The sequence below is a fragment of the Podarcis vaucheri genome (assembly GCF_965113315.1).
Source record: "Podarcis vaucheri genome assembly, chromosome: 13".
Lineage (NCBI taxonomy): Eukaryota > Metazoa > Chordata > Lepidosauria > Squamata > Lacertidae > Podarcis > Podarcis vaucheri.
In genome coordinates this window covers 37723994-37735090 of record NC_138751.1, presented here as the reverse complement: position 1 = coordinate 37735090, position 11097 = coordinate 37723994, and the positions used below count along the sequence as shown (strand labels likewise).

At 44.7% G+C, this 11097-nt stretch overlaps 1 protein-coding gene across 1 annotated transcript in view; it reads left to right on the top strand.

Moving 5' to 3' along the window:
- Positions 1-1558: 1558 nt before the first annotated feature.
- Positions 1559-11097, top strand: part of CCDC47 (coiled-coil domain containing 47) — a 31837-nt gene continuing 22298 nt past the window's right edge. The window contains exons 1-2 of the mRNA XM_082194496.1: positions 1559-1693; positions 9423-9685. Of these exons, the coding sequence (XP_082050622.1) occupies positions 9428-9685 (258 nt within the window). The 5' untranslated portion in view covers positions 1559-1693; positions 9423-9427. The remainder of the gene's footprint in view (positions 1694-9422; positions 9686-11097) is intronic.

The window sequence follows — 11097 nt, the reverse complement described above, 5'->3', positions numbered from 1 at the left end:
AAACTACAGCTTGGGGTTAGTAACAGTGGATTGAATTCTAGGGCTACTGTAAGACATTGTTTCTCACATATCCGCTCATCCCAATAATATGGGAATAAGAACTACAAACAGTATTTTCAGAAGCAACATATTTTATTTTTTTAAAGGAAGCCTGGGGGAGGGGGGTGAATGGCATCAAAACTAACTGAAAGTCCTCTCTGAGTGCTTAGAAAAAAGCAACCACCATGCATATATTCCAGGCCTCTGGATATTTTTGAAAGGATGTAGTGTGTTGTTTTTTTAAAGGTGTAGACCTGTCATATTATTAATAGTAGGGCTATGAAGCTTTTTTTCCTTTTTTTTCTATTTCCCGGCACCTTAATGATTAATGGCATAAGCTTTTGTGTACTACAGTCCATTTCATCAGCTGAAAGTTTATGCCATAATAATAAATGTGTTCGTGCCTCAAGTCTCCTTGTGGAATTTCCCGGACACGTGTGTGTTTATTTATTTATTTTTGGGAGATTTGGCAACCCCAGCCCACACCAGCGCATGTACAAAGTTTCTCTCCCCCCACCCCCACCCCTTCATGGAAGTGTCTCAACCAGCTTCTCACACGTTTCTGGAGGAAATAATAACAACAATAATAAAAAAGACCCTTGTGCCTTCCCTTTGCCATTGCAAATAGAGTAAAAAACAACAACAAACCCTCATCAAGGTCCAAGAGATTTTATCAGCCTCTGCAGCCGCTTCGGGGGGGGGGGGGACAGATGCAGGGCCGGATTTAGGTTTGACAAGGCCCTAAGCTACTGAAGGTAATGGGGCCCTTTCTATGTCCAGCTGTCCTTTGTCAACAACAAACTGTCGCTGTTTTTGGTGTTGAATATATACTGTATGGTAATTTATGGACCTAATAGTAACAAAACATGTATTTTATCAAAGTTATTGTTGAACTGAAATACAATTAAGAAGTATATTAATAGTGAAATAATTATTAAGCTCTAACTTAAAATGATTTTTTATTCATAACTAAATAATGCAAACACACTGGCATTTGGCAATAACAAAAGTTCCTTTAGAAACGCAATTTATAAAGACTCATAATCTAGTCCCTAGAAACTTGCTATAACATGAAATAATAATAGGTGTAAATATATGATGCAAACTGCTAATAATTATAAATAGCAGAATGTAGGCACCCTATATATAGAAATGAGCAAACCAGTGATATTTTAGGGAGCAGGCAAGCAGAACGGGCCCATTACTTACATCATAGGAGCCTACACAACACAAAACACTGTTGCTGTATGTAGGTTTGATTTGATTTGATTTTTATCTTATGTATTTTGGAAACGTACACCCAGTTTTTTCCCCCTTTAATTTTTTGGGGCGCCCCCAAGAAGGTGAAGCCCTAAAGTATAGCTTGTTTAGCTTTTAAGTAAACCCGGCACTGCCCCTTTCCCTAACCCCGAAGGGAAGCGGGGCAAAAGCCTCCGAGTCCGCCCGGCTCCCAGCCACCCCTCCTCCTCCTCCTCCTCCTCTTCCTCCGCCTCTCACCTTTCTTTGGCCTTCAGGCGAGAGGCGCCTGCGCAGACTTACGCAACTCGCGTACCTTACGGGAGGAGGAGGAAGGAAACCGCGAGCGTAAAGTCCGGCAGGCAGGCAGGCGAGCTGGGCCTCGGGAACGTCGTTGTAGCGGCAGCGCCGGCCTCAGGTACCTCGGGGTTGCGCCGGGTGGGTCAGTTTGAAGGGTTCGGGGTACGGGGAGAGGGGCGAGGGCTATGGGGAGTCCGCTGGGCCCTTCTCTCGCCCTCCCAGGTCTCTGGGTGGTTCCTAAGCGTGTCAAAAGCGGCTCCATCGGGGTAAACAGTTGGCTGCCCCCTTTCCAGGCCTGGGACGAAAGTCTCTCTGCCTTTCGCTCTCCTTTGGAATCTGTAGGCCGGTCTCCAGGACACGTGTGTACGCACGACACGTGTGTACGTACGACACGTGTGTAGCCGACCCCAGCCCGGTCGTGGCAACGGTGTTGAAATAATAACTGTTTTGTAAGCTGCTTTTGCTGCCGCTGTTACAAGGAAAGGTGTTTTGTTTTGTTTTTGTTTCCTCCCCCCCCGCTCTCTTTTATTGTTCTTAATTATTATTTACAGTGCTTTTCAATTTAGTGTTGCTTGCAAACTGCCCAAGGTTGCTTTTGTTTTTATTGCTGGGTAGCTATATAAATAATAAAAAGAGGGGGTTATAAAAGCAGAGATTGGCTTGTAAGGTTGTGGTATGGGTTGTTTATCTTGATGGGGGAAGGGAGTGCGTGTGTATGCAACACACGTGTGTGTTCATTGGGAGAGGACAAAATATCTTAACAGTGCTGCATAGAGATAGGGGAAATGCTGTTTTATGTCATGTACCTCAAATGGCTCTCTCTCTTATAGGAACTCTTGGAGTTCCTGCAGCTCAGTGTGTGGGAATTTTGTGACCTGTTTGGTAAAACATGGTGGAAAAATCCAAAGTACATAATCTCTCATACGCTTAGAAAATGAATGCTGGCTTCCTAGAATTCGACAGCTTTTTTATTATTTTTTCCAGCCTCCGTTTTCTTTTCACCTGACAGTCTACAGTGCTTGTCCAAAATCACTTAATGTGGCTTAGTTTTACCTGCTAAAGCTCTTTAACTACATGGCATACTCAGATTTGGAATTAAAAACCACTGGAGGGAAGAGCACTTTTGTGCTCCTGGTTGGCCACTGTGAGAGCAGCATGGTGCATGCTTGGGAATGGGGAGACTGTTCTGTAAATCTGAGTATTGGACCAGGTTGTTGGGGAGGCTTTTTCAGCATAATTGAGTATAGTTCTGAAAGGCTACAGTTCTAAATCATCAAATTGGATAAACCTATTTTGTTTCTTCCTATAATCCAGCTTGAGTTTGAGGTGAAATGATAGGCAGGATAGAAGAGCCAGATATAGAGATATCTCATTACTTGCTTCTCCTAGGATGTATGTATGTATGTACTGTATTTTTTGCACCATAACACTCACTTTTTTCCTCCTAGAAAGTAAGGGGAAATATCTGTGTGTTATGGAGGAAATGCCTACGGGTGGCATGCCTACAGATTTTCCTCCTCTAAAAACTATGTGCGTGTTATGGTCAGGTGCGTGCTATAGAGCGAAAAATACGGTATGTACAAACCAGTGAGCCAGGCTGCTGTTATAACTAGAGTAGCCTTCTCCAACCCCAACCTGGTGTCCCCTCTGGGTGTTTTAAACTGCACCTCCCATTATCACTAATTCTACCATGCTGCCTGGTGTTGATGGCAGGGGTCCAAAACATTTGGAGGGCATCAGGTTGGGGCACAGCACACTGAACTCAAATTGCCGCTTGCCCATGAAGCTCACTGGTTGACCTCCTTTTTTTAAAAAAATAAAACTTTAAAATCTTTCCATATAAATTTCAGCTTTTCAATTGCTTATACATTTCTTAAACTTTCCGCCTTTCCTTTCGTGTTGTTCTTAATCCCATCCCATTCATTCTATTAGACATTTCACCTAACACATACACATTCTTCTATTTCAAATACTATCGTTTTTCTTCAGCTGTTCATATTTTGAATGCTGCTCGCAATTTCATCCTATTAAGATATTTTTTTCAGATATTCCAAAAGCTCGTTGACCTTGAGCCGGTCTCTCCCTCTCTTTCAAACCTTTCAGGGTTGTTGTGAGAGCAAACAGAAATAGTGGGAAATCTACAGCTAAACTATGCATCGTGGTTTCTGACAGCCTAGTTTGGTGGAAGCCTTTTTGATGTTACTATGTTAAACAATTGCAGGTCAGAAACTCCTACTGCGATCGTCAGGTAATCTATCTGAAGAGCTCAGTCTTACCTTCCACCTGTGCCTGCTCTAAATAGATAGGTATATTAGTAGGAAGACCAGAAGTACCAGGCATATTAAGGGTAAGGTGATTTTATTATATTATTTATTTATTTCACAAAATTTGTACACCCATTTTGTCATAAAAGCCCAACACTCTGCCCTCGGCCCCAGATTATTTATCTCCCTAACCTCCCTACGCGGGTGGCGCTGTGGGTTAAACCACAGAGCCTAGGACTTGCCGATCAGAAGGTCGGCGGTTCGAATCCCTGCAACGGGGTGAGCTCCCGTTGCTCGGTCCCTGCTCCTGCCAACCTAGCAGTTCGAAAGCACGTCAAAGTGCAAGTAGATAAATAGGTACCGCTCCAGTGGGAAGGTGAACAGCGTTTCCGTGCGCTGCTCTGGTTCGCCAGAAGTGGCTTAGTCATGCTGGCCACATGACCTGGAAGCTGTATGCCGGCTCCCTTGGCCACTAAAGCAAGATGAGCGCCGCAACCCCAGAGCCGGTCACGACTGGACCTAATGGTCAGGGGTCCCTTTACCTTTAACCTCCCTACAAGCAAGCAAGCAAAACCTCCTGCGTGTAACCTGTTCCTACTCCTCCCTCTTCAGTCATCTTCTGGTCATGGGGAAATGATTGAAGAGGAGAGGAAGGTGTGGAAGTCCTTGACGCTATGCCAGCCTGCTCTCTGTCTCCTGGCACTGCTCTTCATTCTCCTATCCTGTAGCTTATCCTGCCTCTGACTCTTGCCTCCTGGCTGTTACAGACTCCCCCAGACCACTGATCCCTCCTTCTTAGTCGTTCTCCGCAACTCCCCTTATTCCAGTTGCCCGCTCATCGGTATTCAGCCACCACTCCTTAGTGTCCAACCCAGTCCCTGATAACGGCCAGGCAAGTAGAGAGACTGGGGGTCGGCTACATTTTTAGTTTGAAGGCAGCTGTTGCTCTGCACACTTGGCATTCAGAGAGTGTGTGCCAAAAGCACTACAGCAGCCTATATCTCCTTCGTGCATCCTTTTTTATTTCCCAAGCCTGCCTGCTTATAAAACGTAGCTGATGGATGAAGTGCTCTGGCTGCTCTTGCTAATTTTAGATTGCCTAACCTAGATTGAGTTCCTTTTAAGGAGCTACTCCTTGTAACTGTGGAATACGAAAGGCTGCGGTGTTGCAAGCGGCAGGTACTGACAAGAGGCATTGACAGTGTTAGTCTGTAACATAGAATCATAGAATCATAGAATCATAGAGTTGGAAGAGACCACAAGGGCCATTGAGTCCAACCCCCTGCCAAGCAGGAAACACCATCAGAGCACTCCTGACATATGGTTGTCAAGCCTCTGCTTAAAGACCTCCAAAGAAGGAGACTCCACCACACTCCTTGGCAGCAAATTCCACTGTCGAACAGCTCTTACTGTCAGGAAGTTCTTCCTAACGTTTAGGTGGAATCTTCTTTCTTGTAGTTTGGATCCATTGCTCCGTGTCCGCTTCTCTGGAGCAGCAGAAAACAACCTTTCTCCCTCCTCTATGTGACATCCTTTTATATATTTGAACATGGCTATAACCCTAACAAGGACCTCAGCTCCCAATGATACTGTGATGTGAGATTTGCAGATGGGTGTAATTTGTTTTTTATTGATTGCTGTCCAAAACAGCAGTCTTCTTCCAGCAGCAAATGGAAACTTCCCAGTGCTACACAGTAATTTACTAACTATACTGAGAAGTGTTATATGAGTTATGGACGATGACAGTTGCTTGTACAGCAGGTGAGCTGTATTGTAACCAGGGTGGATTTGATTTAAACTAAATCGATTTAAATCACAATTTAAATCACTAGTCAGCAAGACTTGATTTAAATCACTAGTCAGTAAGGCTTGATTTAAATCTTCTTTTTTTTTTACAGAAAGACTCATTCTTGCTAGTATAATCTTAATATTTACAACCAGATGAAGGTTTCATTTTTGGAATAATAAATTTTCAGAGTAGTTTTTATAGTTATATCAAAAATTACCGTACTGATTTGGTTATACTATTAGAAATACACTGACAGATAATTATGAAATTGTGAGGTTTAATAAGTTAACTGTATATTTGGACAACTTTTCTGCTGTACTTTATTGGAAGGAGAAAAATAATCATTTCCTTAATAACAATTTAACAGTTTATTTAACTGAAACAATAACATTATAGCATATGTATCCATGTTTGTTAACTGATGTGGTTAAACAATTTTTTTTAAAAAAACACCTTAGACTGAGTTTTAGCACACATGAAAAATTTAAAACACATCCTTATTTCCTGATGAATAGCCTTTGGACTATAATGTAACTTAAATAGAAAACTATCTTTAGAAAGATTTTTCCTCTAAAAGCATTTCGTTTTAAAAATCCAATTTAAATAAAAAAATGCTATATTTATTTATTTATTTTTAAATCGTTGATTTTTATCAACCCTGATTGTAACATAGGCATGAGTTCTATAAAGTGAAGTCCAACATTGGTCTGGTTCACACATAGTGCTTTTTTAACTATAATTAAACCATGGCCTAGTATTGTGAGCTAATTGTGTCCAGAGGCTTACCGTATTTTGCACCCCATAAGACGCTCCAGCCCATAAGACGCACCTAGTTTTTTTTTTGGGGGGGGGGAAATAAAGAAAAAAAAATTTATTCCCCCCCCAGGTGCGGGGCTGGAAGAACCAGGTCGGGGAACAGTGGGAAGGCACGCTCTGCCTCCCCGCTGTCCCCCGAGCTTGTGGGGCTGGCGATGGGGAGAAGTGCACCAGTCCCGGGACGGCAGGCAGCTCTGTGCCGCCATCCCGAGCGGGGCGGGACTTGGCGCCCCGCTCGGGATGGCGGCGCAGAGCTGCGCTGGTCCCAGGACCGCAGGCAGCTCTGCACGGCCACCGGGAGCGGGGCGGAGCTTCTCCCCCGGCTCCCGGTGGCCGGGCAGAGCTGCGCTGGTCCCAGGACCGCAGGCAGCTCTGCACGGCCACCGGGAGCGGGGCGGAGCTTAGCGCCCCGCTCCGGATGGCAGAGCAGAGCTGCGCTGGTCCCAGGACCGCAGGCAGCTCTGCGTGGCCACCGGGAGTGGGGCGGAGCTTCTCCCCCAGCTCCCGGTGGCCGTGCAGAGCTGCGCTGGTCCCGGGACTGCAGGCAGCTCTGCGCAACTCTCGGAGCCGGTCTCCCGAGGGTTGCGCAGAGCTTCCTGAAGCCTGGAGAACGAGAGGGGTCGGTATGCACTGATCCTCCTCGCTCTCCAGGCTTCAGCGAAAGCCTGCATTCGCCCCATAAGACGCAGGCACATTTCCCCTTCATTTTTGGAGGGGAAAAAGTGCGTCTTATGGGGCGAAAAATATGGTATATATGATTTGTTTATTGCCCGCAAACCACAGTCTGAAGCTATGGTTTTTTGTTGACTTAGAAACATTGGTTTCTTTTATCCATGGCTTGAACCAAGCAGTCTTCCTTAACTAACTATGGTTTATTTGGCATCCCATCCCACACTTGCCAAGCTACAGCAAACGAGAGCAGCTGCAAAATGAACCAAATTTTGGAGAAACAAGCCATGCTTTGTTTGATCACAACTTGTTAGCTCAAGGTTTGTTAAATAAATTATAGCTTATCATTATGTGCAGATCAGGCAATTGTCTGTTGGACATTTTCAGCTTAGAGTCTCAAACTTTTGACAAAGTCCATCATTTCCTTAAGTAAACTTTCCCCCCATTTGCATGCACATGTATGGGTGTGGGTTGATTGGTGACTGTCATCCTATATACAACCTTCTGTTGGAGGTTGCACTTCTTAGCTGTGACTGCTAAACAGAATGGAGTCTCCAGACTCTGTACTTCTGAATACTAGATGTTTGGGATAAGTAACAGGGGGTGATTTTTTACTTCATGCTTTGATTGTGGGCTCCCAGAGTCATTTTGCTGATCACTTTCGGAAAAGAGGGGCTGAACTATATGGATACAGTGGTACCTCGGGTTACATACGCTTCAGGTTACAGACTCCGCTAACCCAGAAATAGTGCTTCAGGTTAAGAACTTTGCTTAGGATGAGAACAGAAATTATGCTCCAGCTGTGCGGCAGCAGCAGGAGGCCCCATTAGCTAAAGTGGTGCTTCAGGTTAAGAACAGTTTCAGGTTAAGTACGGACCTCCGGAACGAATTAAGTACTTAACCCGAGGTACCACTGTACTTTGATAATCCAGCTCTTAAATTAGATAGGTTGCAATCCTATACCCATTTACCTGAGAGTAAGCCCCACTGAACTCAGGGGGACTTATTTCTGTGCAGACAGGCATTGGATTGCACTATCAGTGCACAAAAGGTGGGTAGTCCAAACCAATGATTGGCAGACCTGTCACCCTATGGTGACAGAAAGGAGAACAAGCTCAAATTCTAGTGTGTTCAGGAAGAGGCTTTGTCCCTCTACCCTCTTAGTAGTCTCTTTCCTCTTTTATATCTGAGTAATTGAGAAGTGTGGTGCAATGCTACTTCTGTGTAGCTAAAAAGAAACTTAGGGTGTGGCTCCCCTCCTCCCCTGTAATTTATTGTTCAGTTTTTGTTATAACAAATCAACAACAGATTTAGTACTCCTATTCAAAAAGAGAGGGTAACAAATCAACAACAGATTTAGTAGTACAGTGGTACCTTGGGTTACATACGCTTCAGGTTACATACGCTTCAGGTTACAGACTCCGCTAACCCAGAAATAGTACCTCGGGTTAAGAACTTTGCTTCAGGATGAGAACAGAAATGGTGCTCCGGAGGCGCGGCAGCAGCAGCAGGAGGCCCCATTAGCTAAAGTGGTGCTTCAGGTTAAGAACAGTTTCAGGTTAAGTTCGTAACTAGAGGTACCACTGTACACCTATTCAAAAACATTTGGCTACGTACCTATACAGTCATACCTTGGGTTGAATGTGCTTCAGGTTGAGCGCTTTCGGGTTGCGCTCCGCAGCAACCCAGAAGTAACGGAGCGCGTTACTTCTAGGTTTCGCCGCATGCGCAGATGCTCAAAATGACATCACACACTACCACTGTAATTTCTTTTACTTTCATGGGTTTCATGTCAATTAGTTGAAGAACTGTCTACATTTGCTCTTAAAACAGTCCAGATTTGTGCATATGCAGCTGTTAGTACCAGTCTGTAGTGAAAGTGTCCACATGCTTCTTTCAGTACCTCAAGCTTCTAAGTGAGCTTCTCTGTCAATGCAATTTTTCATAATTAGCCAAACCAGTAGTCCAAATTTGCCCCTTTTAGGTCTTGCCGATAACATGCAGGAGGTGGCCTTTTGCTCTTAGATCCATGTGTCTGCCCACGACTCTTTCTCTGGCCCACGGACATGTCTTACATTTCCTAGAGGAGCACAGTGTAGAAGTGTTGTAACATGACCACCCCATCTTTATTTGTGCACCTGATACGTAAATGGCATGCAGCTATAACTGCAGATTGATAAATTTCCCAGCGTGTTGCTTGCAGCCAACAGGGAGTTGTCGGCCTCTTGAGTTGCTATTTTAGGAAGGGGATGTTTCTGTATTCCCAGGTCTGAAGATTTCGGTATTTGCTGCCTTTTTGCTTTTCCCAGCAATAATGAGAAGCGTGTGCTTCCTGGTGGCCACTCTCTTCATCCCGTGGGGCCTCGTTTGGGCAAAGTTCGATGAGTTTGACGACGGCGATGACATTGTGGAATATGATGATAATGACTTCGCTGAGTTTGAAGATGTGATAGAAGATCCTGCGACTGAATCTCCCCAGCGGGTCGTCACGACCGAAGATGACGAGGAGGAGGCCACTGTTGAGCTTGAAGGTCAAGACGAAAATCTTGACTTTGAGGATGCTGATGCGCAGGTGATAAAGCCAGGGGAAGGGCTGGCCTGTTCTTTGTCATTTTTGGTTTGAGGGAGGGTTGCTGATGGTGGAGTTACGAGGTTGGCCAGTCTATTCCACTGGCAAAGCCAGATTTTATATATTAATTAGGTTTTATGTTGTATTTAATTAACAATTACATTTCTGTACTGTTTGTCACGAACGCTTCCAAAGCGGGGTACAAAGATGCAAAGCTTAACATTAGGGTTGCCATGTTTTGATGAGCAAAAAAGAGGACATGTTTGCCGACTTCTACTTTTAACTATGGATCGCTGCGATGACTGTATACCCATGAAAAAGAGGACGTGCCCTGGAAAAAGAGGACATATGGCAATCCTAAATTCAAAAGACCAATTAAGTTGAAGGAAAATAATCACTACAGAAAGCAGCAGCAACATTAAACAGTCAACACAGGGGCTCCTTGAAAAACAAAAGTATTGAGGTTTTTTTAATAAAAAAAATTAGCGGGCATGGGGAGGCATAGGAACATCTTGAGAAGGGGCATCTCATAACACTGGGGCATTAATGGTGGCACCCCTGCTGTAGAGAAGCAGAATGCAGCATTGCTTGTGGCATGAGGTTTGGCAAGCATTCCCTCATGGCTGGATGTGGTCTTTGCAGCAAGCTTTCCCATGCCTTGGAAAGCAATCATGTGCACATAAACTTGGAAGTAAGTCCCGCTCAGTTCAGGTAGGTAAATAGATGTAGGCTGGCAGTCTAAATACTTCAAATCTGCACCATCTTTCTGCACGTGGATTGAGTGCCAGGTCAGGCAATCGTGTAGGTTGTATTGAAGTAACCCATCATTGCAATCAGATGTCTTCTTGGCATCCTCATTCTTTTGAAGTCGCATCCTTGCTAACTTGATTGATCTTGCACTGTACCTCAACTCACATGTTTGTGTCTGCCGCCTCCCGTTTCATCCACCTGATGGAATAGGCTGTTGCTTACGAAAGCTCATGCCACAATTAAGCAATCAGTCTCAAGGGTGTTACTGTGCTCTTTCTTCCAGTTACCACAGACCTATGGGTTGTCTTTGGGATTGTAAAGGCAGTAGGGCAGGGATGAGGAAGGTAATTCAGCTTGAGGGACACATTCCATCACAGGCAACCTTCCATGAACTAATTAGACATGGTGGATGGCACAGCTGATGAGACTTCTCTTCCTTTCTTCAGAAGGCTACAAAAGCCTGCAAAAGTCAAAGTTTTCTGCATACACCCAGACATATCTCTCCATCCTCTTTCCAGGCAAACAGGCAGCCTTATCACCAATTAGGGATATGTTTCAGTCAGGCAAAACTGCACTTGTGGAGTGCATGGAACAGAGCCAGTTGTGACTGAGGCCTGGGGGAGAGTCCTGAAGGCCAGATGGAGGGCGGCACCCAGCCCCTGAAC